General features: G+C 33.2%; 1 protein-coding gene across 1 annotated transcript in view; it reads right to left on the reverse strand.

Moving 5' to 3' along the window:
- The window catches only part of Adgrb3 (adhesion G protein-coupled receptor B3), a 674891-nt gene that overhangs the window by 126252 nt on the left and 534410 nt on the right, over window positions 1–14229 (reverse strand). Inside the window, exons 17-18 of the mRNA XM_076860054.1 lie at window positions 13913–14016; window positions 9766–9868 (exon numbers count right to left, since the gene is read on the reverse strand). Coding sequence (XP_076716169.1) covers window positions 9766–9868; window positions 13913–14016 — 207 coding nt within the window. The remainder of the gene's footprint in view (window positions 1–9765; window positions 9869–13912; window positions 14017–14229) is intronic.

Here is a 14229-nt window from a genome sequence, read left to right on the forward strand (position 1 = left end):
GATTCATGCTTTAATTTCACATTTTTATACACTGACAACCAATAGTCATCTCAAGTAAAGAAATTCTGTATTTAGTTCTTGCTCTAAAGAAGGAATTCAAAGCAATTTGTACCCCTTTTTATCTCTGCAGAAGCCTTTTCATAGACTGCCAAAGGTCCCCTGTTCCAATTCTTCAGGCTACATGGGCTAAACCTTGAGTAGACATTTTAGAATTGAATGTTATTTTTACATAAAAGCATCAGCCTAAAAATAGACTGTCCTCAACTTTACATTGTAATTCTACTGTTCTTATGTACACCGATACTTCTAGAAAACTCAAAATCACCCAGAGTTGGAAAATGACAGTCAAATCCAACCACCTTTACTTTTTTGTCTATGGCTACTCTAGCATTACAACCAGAGCTGGGTAGAATCGACACAGACTGTATGGCCTTCGAAGCCGAGAAAGTTCTATGACTTTTTATCCCAAGTGGTTTGCAAGCTTTTGAGGTAAAAAGTCATCGAACTTTCTAGGCTTTGAAGGCCATACAGTCTCTGTTGATTCTACCCAGCTATGGTTGTAAAGATTCCTTTCCCATACTTTCCACAGGGTTTCAATCTCCTACTGAGACAAAGTTTGCCTTGGCCATAAGATCTTCAATGATAACCTAAACTCTACCCTTTTCTCCTCCAGTTTACTCCAGAGAATCCTAGTCTCATAGCTATAAAAAGAACCATTAACGACTCCATAGCTTCCTAACTCAAGGACCTTTCATTTTTTGTGTGAGAATATTTGGTAATAAAATTCACTTTCTGAGGTTTTATTCATCACTTTAAAATTTTACACTGGGGCTGGGGATGTGGCTCAAGCGGTAGCGTGCTCGCCTGGCATGCATGCGGCCCGGGTTCGATCCTCAGCACCACATACAGACAAAGATGTTGTGTCCGCTGAGATCTAAAAAATAAATATTAAAATTCTCTCTCTCTCTCTCTCTCTTTTAAAAAAATAAATAAAAAATAAAATTTTACACTGTATTAAGAATTACCACAAACGTTATCAGCTATTTTTCAACATGGTTTCCTTATTGACATTAGTTAAACTTCTGATCAGGTCATATTGTCTATTTAGAAGGAAAAGATGAAAAATCATGCATTGGGATATGTACAATTTCTGTGCTGGTTTGACTTGAAGCAGGGGGAGCGGAAATATTCTTTACCCTTTCTGTAAGACTCCTGGTATGCCACTGAAATTCTCAAGTGTACTTTCAGATATCCTACATCAAGATGAAGTCGGATTTAACTCATCCATCTTTGATCAAAGTATTCAGTAAGTCTTCAGCGTTTTCCTCAATTCCTCAATTCCCTTATCTCATCATAAAACAACAACAAGAATAACAACCAAAAATGACCTGGGTTGCAATTATTCCAAAATGAGGCTCCCAATGCCAAGTAGCTACACATCTGTTATCTTATCCCTCATTTAGTAGACAGAGACACACTTCATTCATTTCAGCCACATTTATTTCCTACCATGTATAAAACAAATACTAGTAATAGTGGTTTTAAAGTCTAGAAATAGAAAAACATCACTCTTGAGAATCACAGCGGAAAAAGTTAATCAGTAAATGAATAGTATAAAAGAGTGTGGTAGGTGCTAAAAGTAAAAATATATTGTGTGCTACAGAAGCTGAAAGGAGTGTAGGTAGAGTTCACTGAAGACAATTTACATGAGCCAACATGTGGAATTGGACATAGGAAAAGCAGTTCCTATGTATATATGATACCCTAGAAAGCAGAGATAGGTCCCCCAGCAGGGGCAAAAAGGGGAGACTGAAAGTCAGCTCTCACTGCTAAGCCAGAAATTCTACTTCAGGTATATCAGCCCGGAGGGCAGAGGTTATTTTTGTACCTCATCTACTCAGAAGGAGTGTCTTTTTCATTTCCCATAGGCAGCCCCTGAATGTGGGTGATGTTCAGAATATGGAGTTAATCTCACAAGCCCTGTAGACCCATTGTAGAGTTTTAAGCAGGTGATGATAAAATCAGATAATTGCCTTTGTCTTTAAATTTAATATCTTTCTCACAGCAATATGGAGGATGGGCTAATGCAAATAGAGGTTCAGGAGGAAGAACTAAGTGGGAAGAATGTAAAGTTAATCCAACTGAGAAAAGTCCTGAAGGCCAGGCTGAAAGCAGGAGTGAAAGGGATGGAAAATAGGGATTGGCCAATCAGGGAGTCTCTTCACATTGCCCTGAAAGATAATGTGGGACAATTCCCTAAGGACAGACTGACATAAGGCATTGAGAGTGGGTGTGGTATTCTTCAATTTATTTGCCTGTTCCTTGGCCAAGATTGGATTCTACTTCTTCCTTTTTGGATGAGGGTTTACTCTTTGGAAATTTTGCCTGGCTTTGAAGTTGGAGTTAAGAACACTCACTGAATGTCCACACTGGTCCTCTTGTCCCTCAAGGTTTTTGGACTCCTGACATCTCATCTCAATGTCAACATTTCAGTAACTCCTACTGTCAAATAGTTGCAATTTTCATCTCCTTTGTTATCTTTCATATTGATATTTTCTCCTATTTAAAGCTGACTTTAATTAATGGTCTCTGGTTCCTACCAAACAAAACTGGAAATATATAACCAAGAGAATAGAAGGTTATAGAGGAGCAGGAGCATCTCTGAAATCCCACTGCCTCTCACTTCATTAACTCCCTACCAACTGGACAAAATAATTCTCCCCTGCCAGTAGCCTAGAGAAATTGAGAAACTAACCAACCACTTTGTTCATTCTGTTCCTTAGGAACAGAATAAACTGTCAGGAATCCAGAAGAAACTAGCAGAGTTAGTATGATATTCCAAAATGGACTCAAATGTATTATACACAAACTATGCCATTTTCATCCTTTTACAAAAGTCACAGCCACTCATCAAATTAGATTTTCATATATCTAAATAAGACTTTAGCTTCAGCCAATAGGATCACACACATTTGAGAGCTGATAAGCACACTTGGGACATTATTGGCAGGATAGGCCTTGTAGAAAAAGAATTATAACTAAGCACATTTCTTTTTTAAGGTTAAGAACATTATTTCATATAACATATCAAGTAAAATGATTCAGATTTGTTAGGTTGCAGGGTCTCCTTAAATGAAATCCAGAAACAAATCACTATTACATCATGACATCAATCACTTAGAGTTTGGGATCCAGGGAAAATCTTGTTTATGCCCATATTACCTGAAATTTTGTCTACAATGAGAGTTTTATTCCTTATAAAACTATAAGCTACTAGTTTCATAGGCTCAGATTTTGAATTTGAATAAATTCATTTACTTGTATATTCAGTTATGTGCTTCTTGTACCTAGATTACATGCTGGCAATTAATTTAAAAATAAATATATTGTGCTGGGGATGTGGCTCAAGCGGTAGCACGCTTGCCTGGCACGCGTGCGGCCCGTGTTCAATTCTTAGCACCACATGCAAACAAAGATGTTGTGTCCGCCGATAACTAAAAAATAAATATTAAAAAAAAAAAAAATATATATATATATATATATATATATATATATATATATATATATATATATACTTTGTCCCGACCTAAGAAATGGATAGTAAGTTTAGAAACAGGTAATATAAAATAAGATAATGGTATGTACTGGAAATCATGAATCCAAGAGTAGAAACACGTAAGCAAGGAAGACAGAAGAGGATATCCTTGAGGTTGAAAGGACTGAGTAGAGAGTCAGAGATTGCACACAAGCCAGAGTGAGAATTTTGAAAGGTCAGATGGTGTTGTGGTGGAAGAAAACTGATCTAGGATGAAGTATGCCATGGAACAGGAAGCCATCAATCGATCTTGATGAATTGCAAGCAGTTTGGTGTAGTGGGTATAATGAAACAAAAGTCAGTAAAATAGAATGAGGATGAAGAGATCCTTACTGTCATGTTTAATATCAACTTTTCCTCAAATTTTATAAACTACAGGACTCTTTCTCAAGTAAAATTTATTTCTGAGTTATATTATATTATTACAAAGATAAGCAGTGAATAAAAATCATCCAATATTAAAATTTGCCCCACTCCTTGTATGGTGAGCATAATTTGAAAATCATCTCTATAGGAGATGACACAACAGTAAATGTTACAGAGGGGAATGGAGTGGTTCCATTTAAAATTTGATTCTATCCCTTGGCTTTTAGCTTCTAGGGTAGAGAATGGGTCTGATGATGTTGGAAGTAGTAATTGTGAAGGTGATCATTACCTGAGAGAAACAAGAAGTTGGGCTTGAGAGATATTTAAGGATTCAACTGGCACAGGTAAATGATTTATTAGATTCGAGGGAGAAGGAGATAGGGAGGATAACTCAAAGTTCTAGTGTCTATAATTAGTTTAGCGACAGAGAAGTCATGCAACTTTCACAAAATGTGTTGGGGTGGTGTGAGGACAAAAGTGGTGAATAGATAATTGGATAAGAAATCCAAAGCTCTGGAAGAAAAGGACACCATCAGATGTGCATCTCAGAGTCGTGATCATCATCGCCATAATCACAGCTAATGTTTGAGGAATACTTACAGGTACTAGGCTCTGGGATGCATGCTTCATGGGTACTGTCTTGTGTAACTTTGACAAGAAGCTGAGGTCTAGAAATGTTGTGTGTCATGCTGCAGATCACAGAGTAGGAGAAGTGGAAATTTAATGAGCTTAGATATGTCTTAGGATGCTCTTAACCATCCCCAGACTGATATCTCTCAAGGAAGTATGTAGAACACTTAAAATCTCAAGGGCAGGGCACGTGCTTTAGAGGATATGCAGGGGACAGAATGGGTAGCTAGGAAGCACATATTCAATATTCCTTCTCAAAATCTGAAAACAGGTAGTCAGTCAGAGGGCAAACATATTAGTAAATGTGTAAAGAAGTTTGATCTATGGCAAAAGAAAGTCATGGGAGAGTTAGATGCTTATTTCAGTTAAAAAATATTCAAATTCAAGATTTTACTTTTAAAACGCATGATTCTGATAAAACAAAAGCCTCTTCCATTAGAACAGTCATAGTCTTCTAATTTGGTCACCTTTACTCATTATCTCTTGACAAAGTACTGAATAAATAGCACTTTTATAAAAGAATTAATAAGGGCTGGGGATATAGCTTAGTCAGTAGAGTGCTTGCTTTGCATGCACAAGGCCCTGGGTTCAATCCCCAGCACCACACACACACACAAAAGTAAATAAGTACAAAATTGAGTAAAACAACTTTGTAGAATATGTGACTTTAAAAAAGTGCTCCTAGACAGAGAATTTCTGTATCTTTTGCAAAGCTGAAATAGAAGACATAGCTCATTCTGTAATTCAATGCAACTATGAGATAAAGTTACCAATTTTTTAAAGAAAATGTCTGCTTATTCCAAATAATTCGGAAAATTCTCTTCATCTGTCAGTGAGGAATTTTGTTTTGATTCCTAGGTCTCTTGAGACTGAAGATGGTATCTATATTATCCTCTTACACTTTTGATTATTTTCAAAATATTATTTTTCATGCTTGTTAGAATGTCTGTAATTTTATTGTAATAATCTTGTATTTTCAACATGACATCATATATACATATGTGTATGTATACATACACATATGTCAACATGATACCATATAAATGCCAGTTTTTAACCCTTAATTGCAAGAGTAGTAGAGGAATGCACCAACCATGGTTAACTGACATTATTTTTGTAAAGTCCTTACTCCATAGGAAACAAGGACAACATGATCTAAGTGTATCCATCCACAATCAACCCTTCACTCATAATTAAACTGAAAGTAAAAGATATGTCCTTATTGATAACTCTAGTTAACCAACTATAATGGTTGTATTATTGGATTCCCTTCAGTGAAAATAAAGGCATTCAGGGTATATGGATTGGCTAACACTGTTAAGCAGTTTTATTCTTGAACAAACTGTATATAGATTTCATTTAGGTTTATATCCTGGACTTCTTAGAGGTAGGACGCACTGTTTTAGCCCCAATAAGTCTGTGTCCAGGCATTGGATTAGGAAGATTTCTGATTGAAGATTGCTTGCCAAAGGTCACAGAATCCTTTTTCTGGAGTGTTGCAATGCCCACCTCTAGTTAAAATATCCACAGGGAGTGGTCAAAACATCCAAAGGATAAAAACCTAGGGCTTCACTGAATTTATATAAACAAAGTTGTTCCTGGTTTGGTAATAAGTATCTAATAAATATCTGAATGTAGGATAAAACTTTGACTTAGATTTGCTTTTTCATAATCTGGTAGTGAGGTTCTAGGACAGAAGCTAACTTTCAGCACTTTGAACTTCTTGGTTATTCACCACTATCTAACACACACACACACACACACACACACACACACAAAACCGACAAAATTTTGCCGAATTTGGCTTCCATCAGTTAAAGTGAGTGTTATGGAATCATTAAAATCATTAATATGACAAATTACCCCCAAAGTAGTTTGGAAAGAAGCAGAAATATCTTTTTGTGATTAACAAAACTATTTTGTGAATATATGTTTCTGAAATGATCCTTGCTTTCTGCAAAACAATAGTAACAAATGCTTAATACATATACACACACACACACACACACACACACAACGTGCATAATTAAAGGTGTAAAAAAAATTCTTTACAAATAAATGATACATGAACATCCTGGTTGAAATTTTAAATGAATAAAGAGATCAAAGGGCAAAGTTGCTTTATAAGAAAGCTGAAAATATAATGAAGTGAATTATAATTAAATTTTACAAGTGCATTTTAAGAAGAGATGTATGAAATTGTATTTGAAGCCTTGCTTTGCTGCCAGAAATTTGAATCTACATTTTAAAAATCTGAATATGTTCACATTTTAAACATAGATTATTTTGCCTAGTTTCTATCTTAATTCGAAAAGAAGCAGAGATACTTTGTAGTAAGATAATCAGGTCAATTAAATTTCAACAAGTAGTTCAGAGAAAGACTCCAGTTTGACACTTCAAAATTATTCTAGACATTAGCATCAAATACCAGTTCTTCTACAAACTAGAAATGACAACTCTCAGAGGCAGTATCAAATATTTTGGTCATCAATAATCTCGGATATTTCCATTTTCCGAGTAGGAAATACTATCACATCAATCAAAACATCATGGAAGTAAAAAATGGAAATCAGATCAACTACAGCAACAATTACACCCACAACATGAAAGACTCCAACATACAACCTAAATATAATACTGTAGCCATTAATTAATACTTTTTATTTTTTAAAATTTATCATTTATATAGATAACATTCCTTTTCCTCATTCATCTTTTTTTGGTGTGTGTGTGGGGTATTAATCCCAAATACAGTTAAACAAACATACCTTTGACAAACCAAAATTTCACATATAAACTCAACAGGAACAACTTAGTTCAATTCCAAATATATACATAATAAAATACACAATTGTGCCCATTGTAACACTTAGTATTATCTAGAGTGACCTAGAATAAACTTCCAGCTTTTATTTTTCTATTTTTGTCTCTTGTTCACGTTAATGTAAATTGTCCTAAGATTGCAGAACTGATGATGCAAAATTAACATAGAATAAGAGAAAACCACATAATACCACCACCACTGTCCACTCCTCTCAATAAGCATCAATATCTAAAAGCAGTCAATCTAGAACAGATTCATTATGGTCCTAATGTCACATGGAATCTATTCTGAAGTTAGTTACCTGGGAAGAAACCAAACTTTTTTTTTTCTTTTCTTAAATAAGCACATAGTACCCATTTCTCACAATCAGAAATGTAAAGTAAAAGTCTTATTTTGCCTTTGATATTCATAATATTTAAAGAATCAAAACTACATTTTTAAAAAAGTAGGACATTTGAAATTCTGCAAAGGCCAAAATAAGCAGGCAGAATGTAATTTTTTGAGACAATTTTAGTTTCTGAATATTATTACCATTTGGGCCAATACAATATGGTAATCACTGAATACGTGTAATCACTTAAGCACTTGTAATGCAGCTTGTTCAAATGAGTAGTATTATAAGTATAAAATATGGGCCAGATTCTGAAGACTTTAACAAGAAGGTAAAATATTATATTAATAATTTTATATTAACTATATATTAAAGTGTGAATATTATAGTTTTATTAAGTATATTAAAATGAATTTCACCTATTTCTTTTTAGTTTTTTTACATGTAGCTTCTTAAAAACTTTAAACTACATATAAGGTTTGTATTTGTGTCTTGCATTATATTTCTATTGGATCATTTACAGAAACCTTACACAGATTCTCAACTATCAATACTGTTTACTAAAAGGATGTTGTTACTTTCATGAAAAACTTCATCCACTCAAACATTTTTATGCACTTAGTGATTTGGACCATATGATGTGTGCTTTAGACAATTATAATGTGTAGTAAACCTTTCAGAGAATTTATACTCTAATACTTGGCTCAGAATTTGCAAAACTAAGCCACATAGTACAGAAGAGTTTTTAAACCATATTTTCTACTGAAGATCTCTGGGTGGAAGTTCAAGGACAATCAGTCAAAGAAATAAGAATAGGTAAAGGAGCATTTGTAAAGAGCTGAAGCACAGTCCAAATAGAGGACCAAAAAGGGAAAGGTGGCATGAATAATTCATAATTCATTAAGGCTTAGGTCTCATTGCCTCTCCTTTTTCTGTACTTCCTCCCCCTCTGTCCCTCCTCATTTTCTTTCTCCTCAGCTGAAGCTCCTGTTTATCCTCATTTTTCATCTGCTGGATATTTTATGGTTTTTCTGTCTCCTCTCCCCCAACTTCAGTCCTTTTTTTTCTCCATTATCCTTTTTTCCATCTATTACTATTCGTTTTTAAATTTGTATTAAATGTTAACAACACTGACTTGAACTATATTTTAATAGACCTGATATGCTTTCGCATCTTTTTTTTTTTTTTTTTTTTTTTTTTTTAAGAAGAAAAGACACACAAGGGAAATGGTACAGGAGGTGGGCATTCATATATATGAAAGTACTTTTTATTTCTAGGGTGCTCTTTATTGGGTTGCTTTTTGTTTAAAGTGTCATATTATGGGGGATAAGTTCAACTATTGGCTTTAGTACTTAAAATTTTTTTAAAAAGATGAAAAAAGAAGAAGCCTAAAAACATGACAATTAAATTTTCAAAGTGGTAGTGAACAGAATCCCTTTGAGGCTAGGGTAAGTTAATTTAAGATTGCTATTATGGGTTTCTTAGAATGTATTTCAGAGTTGTTCAGTAAAGACTAGTCTTTTCTGGAAAAGACATGGCCATTCAACTCATATAAATTGGTCAATTTACATAAATAAGATGTATACTTTACATTCTGCTAAAAAAGGTAACTATATAATTAAATAACTGCAATGTTGGTTAAGTATCAAAACAAAAATCTCTGGTTAGTAAAAAGTATAAAACCTAGACCTAACTCACTTCCACCTAACACTCTCTTTGATTATTAACTATGGACATTTTTGAAAGTGAATTTTTAAAAGCAACATTCCAGATGTTAATAAATTAGACCCATTCACAGGCACTGTATCTGGTTATGAGTGGATCTGATTACAACTGGAAAATAAATCAAATATTTGCTTTTGATGTCTCAAGCCTTTGAACTCATAGAGCTTTGATATTATGTTTAACAAACATTTTTACTATTATATAGTCTCCAGAATAAACAATTACATTATCCATAATCAACTATACACCAAAATATAAACACACAAAGAGAATCAGAGTAATTACCAGTCATACCTTATTATGTGTTTGAGTTTGTCCAACCAGTATGAGGATGTTGGATGAGATGATAGACAGGCAGAAGTTAATTAAAATTATGGACCTCTCAGAGCGTATGTACCTAGCCAGAGAGAGAAAGAGTGTCCAACTTTAATATTCAACAGATGAAGAATTCTGTATTGTGCAATTGGTGGAATTCATCTGGAAAAAAAGAAGCACTAGCATACAACCTTCACACAAATAAAACATGAAAAGTTTTTCATAATTTTTTTTCTTAGAGACCTAATTTTATATTAAATGTCATTTCAAGTGCCTTTCAGACTTATTTTCTTCCTTAGACATTAGTGTGGATAATATGGCATTTCTGAAAGAGTCTAACTTTCATATCTGTGATCATGATAAATTACTTATTAGACATAAAATATTTCTTGGAAATATATCCATTAGTGTTATTACTTTTGTAAATATGTGGATATCTGTACATTTAAATGTTTGGTAGTACCTCAACCAATAGAACTCTAGAACCAAAATATGAACCCTATACAGATTCTCAATTATCAATCCTGTTTACTACAAGGATGTTGTTACTTTCATGAAAACTTTCATCCACTCAAGCATTTTTATGCATTTAAGTTGTTAGTTATGTTCCCGAATAACTATTCTAAACAAACAAACAAAAAAAGAAATCTTTATCTCTAAAAATGGCTCCAATTAGCTGGGCATAGTGGCACATGCCTATAATTCCAGCTGTTTGGCAGGCTGAGGCAGGAGGATCACAAATTTGAGGCCAGTCTCAGCAACTTATCCAGGCCCTAATCAACTTACTGGGACCCTGACTCAAAATAAAAAATAATAATAAAAATTAAAAGCGCTGCAGGTGTAGCTCAGTGGTGGAGCACTCCTGGGATCAATCCCCAGTACAAAAAAAAAAAAAAAAAAGAGTCACATTCACAAATGATAATTCACTATTAGGCCAAAACATTAGTTATTATCTAGCATTTTTTAATCCTTAAGAGAAATATTTATAAATAATATGTTACATGGTTTATAAGTACATCAATATTATAAACCATAGCAAAATCTGCTCAGAATCAAATGTTCTGCCAGCTATTTACCCTGAAAGGGTAACAGCTATTTTGTTTCACTGTACCTTGTGGTAAATCACTAAGTGACAGTAACTAAAAGACAACCTTGTACTTGCTGTGTGTTTCAGCCTGTTCAATTTGTATTAGAAAAGGGAATCACATCCCACAGCATGCATGGGATTACCTGTGCAATGTTAGGAGGGAGTGCAAAGATCTGGCACCTTTGCAAGATAAAATCTACCAAAGTTCATCCCCCCCTCACCCTTGCCTTTGAAAAGGATTTAGGCAGAAAGAGGCCCCACATCCCATCACATATTTTAGAAATAAAAGTGAAAGAAAAACAGAATTGACACTAAAATACAAATAGGAGATTTTATAATATGAAATAAATTTATCTTTTTTAGCAAAAACAAAAAATTTCAAACAAAATGAAACAAACAAATAAACCCAAACAGGACTAACCTAGGTCAATTCTAAACACAAAATGGCTTCAAGAGATGGGGAACCTTTTCCCTTTGTCCTGAAGATACACATGTAATAAACCACACACTGGGATGCTAAAGACTTCATCAGATATTAAGTTGCCCTTCTTTTTTTTATGGTTGGAGCAATTAATATAAGTTTAAGGACTTTATCATATTAACCATTTACATGATGTTAGTGGTTTCCAGTTGATGTTATTAAAAGAGTATTTCAATGATATTTTTGCATTGTAAATATTAAAAATTAGAGTAATAAAAGATCCAGAACTGACCAACCCGAAGACTCTGAAGATATTTCCATTTTCATCAATATTGAGCAATATTGGTACCTTGCAAATTGCTTTCGAATGTCTCACCTTTCAGTACTTTTATCTACCATGTTTGATATTTTAAACTAAATTTATAAATGCTTCATGTCAATATCCCATTTAAAACAACACATTTAATTGTTCTTTGATGTAATAATATAATTCTACAGAATATATCTATAAATGGAGAGAACACCCTTGTATTAATTTTTTTCTTTTTCAGTTCTGGGGATTAAATGTGCTATAAGCAAGTGCTCTACCACTTAGCTACACATCTAGCCTTGTATTAAAATTTTGAGGAACATTTCTGATAAACCACATAGAATACCAACAAATTTCAAAATAACATTACATATAAAATAATTTCCTTATAGAATAATATGCTTATACATTTTTAAAATCATTATAAAGCCAAAAATCCTAAAAAATTTTATTATTTAAAAAAAAAGTTAAAGGAAAATTCACATCCTTATTACCTTCCAGTAATGTTATAGAGTAAATAAGATGTTTATAAAATGCTTGGATTCATCATGCTACAATTTGCACTCAGTAGTTCATGGGTCTTGACACTTTCAAAATGTGACTATTAGCTCAGTTCTTCTATAGGTGAATAGTCATTTGATGACCTCTTAACTCTTAGGGATACAGATTTGTTTCTTTGAACTTTCCTTCTATAATTCTGAATTTCATGTTTAATTTTACTATTATAGGAAATGATTTTCTGGCTTAAAGAAAACTTCTTTAGGAACCAATTAATCCTGTATTTCTATGATTAATTTTACATATAATTTAACTGACATTGTTTATCCTAGTATTAATGATATGTATTGAAGGGTGAAGAGAAGATGGAATTGGTACCTGAACCCTAAATGCTGAGAAATGAATTTAGCTCTAAATACTCCAGGGAGCATGAATTATAATGCTAGCATGATTACTTAGTACTTTGGGCCTTAAATACTCTCTAATTTTCAAAAGGAAATGTCATTCATACAATTGTAGGAGAGAAATCATCTCACCAGCCTTTGTCCATTTGTATATTCCAGGACAAGATGACTGACTGAGTCCCAAACCTAGGATTGCCTTGCCTACAACGTCACACCTAGACTAAGCTTTTCTTCTATTTCCTGAAATTGGCCATATTTTATCAGATTGTCTGATTTCATCTGTGTTTGTGCTACCAGATAACTTTTTCTCATAGATGTAGACCTTCTGTTATGTGGCTGGCCCAATAGGTCAAATTATGTACATATTTTATTTTTGTATGGGGCATGAAAATTCTTAATATTTTTGATAATTAAATAACTTTGACTATTACTTTTTGTTCTCAAAAAAGTAAAAATTATAATGGAGAACAAAGATTGTATTTAAAGGATGATAATTCTAGTGGCCTTCCCTCTTAAATTATAATTAATTTTTAATTTTTAACTGATTATTTAAAATTTACAGATAAAAACTTAAGAGCTCTTTGAGGTAGAAACATAAACTTTTGTAATTTTAATATTGAAAATATTCAGAAAGCAATAGGTTATTATCTACCATTATTGTTACTTCCTTGTAGATAATTTAAAATAATATACATAGACAAAAGAAAGTTATTTAACATTTGGAAGTATAAAATCCATTAGAAAGTTCAACCTTGTGGTTATTACTCACTCTCTGTGTGTGAGTAGATATGATCAACCTCGCAGGTCTAATTCTTGCTAGTAGAATATAACATGTTACAGAACTTAGAGAAATACCTAATATCCAATAGATTCAATTTCAAATATCTTATAAGAGAAAATTTCAAACACTTATCTTTGTTTATGAATTTGTCTGATTTCTTGTAATCAATTTGTCAAAGTCAATTTATTATACTCAACCAAAAAATCTTTTCTAGAGTAGTGTGATATCATATTAATTCTTTAATATTAAGGAAGGGCTTTACTGGACATGCTGAAAGTATGTGTTTGAAACTTGAAATCATATTTCTATAAAAATTAATTTGATAGTATCAATTAAACACTCTGGATCAATAGCAATTGGGATAAATAGAAACCACACAGAGACTGAATGATATAGGAATGCCATATTTAAGTGTAAACAACTTGTTGAAGACTACCATCATTTGAACTGGAAGGAAAGTATGTCTGCAAATATGTGTCATTTATTACAACTCAATTATAATTCTGTTTTAAAAATACTGCTTTCAGTAAATTAAGAAGGCAGGAGACATATCATGGTTATCACACTCTCTGATTTAACTGAACAACTGAACATTCCATTTCAAGTCTATCAGTTGATCACATACCTCCATAACGCTGCATAGACAACTGCTAGGGTGATCAAGGCCAGGCAAGAAAGGCCACTGCCTACTATTAAAGTAACCGAAGGTGTACCAGAGGATTCCATGATCTGTAAATTAAAGCACACACACACACAAAAAAAAAAAAAAAAAAAAAAAAGGAAGAGAAAATTTATAACTGAGTTAAGATGACTTTAAGTCTCAGCAAACTGAGCTACCACTCAAAAATAGCCCAAATAGTTCCTATAATTACCAGATAATTAGCCATAAACCCACTCAGTTCACATATTTTAGCCTCTAAAATGACGAATTCTAGCTCCCCC

This window comes from Callospermophilus lateralis, chromosome 6, assembly GCF_048772815.1.
Source record: "Callospermophilus lateralis isolate mCalLat2 chromosome 6, mCalLat2.hap1, whole genome shotgun sequence".
In the NCBI taxonomy this organism is placed as follows: Eukaryota; Metazoa; Chordata; class Mammalia; order Rodentia; family Sciuridae; genus Callospermophilus; species Callospermophilus lateralis.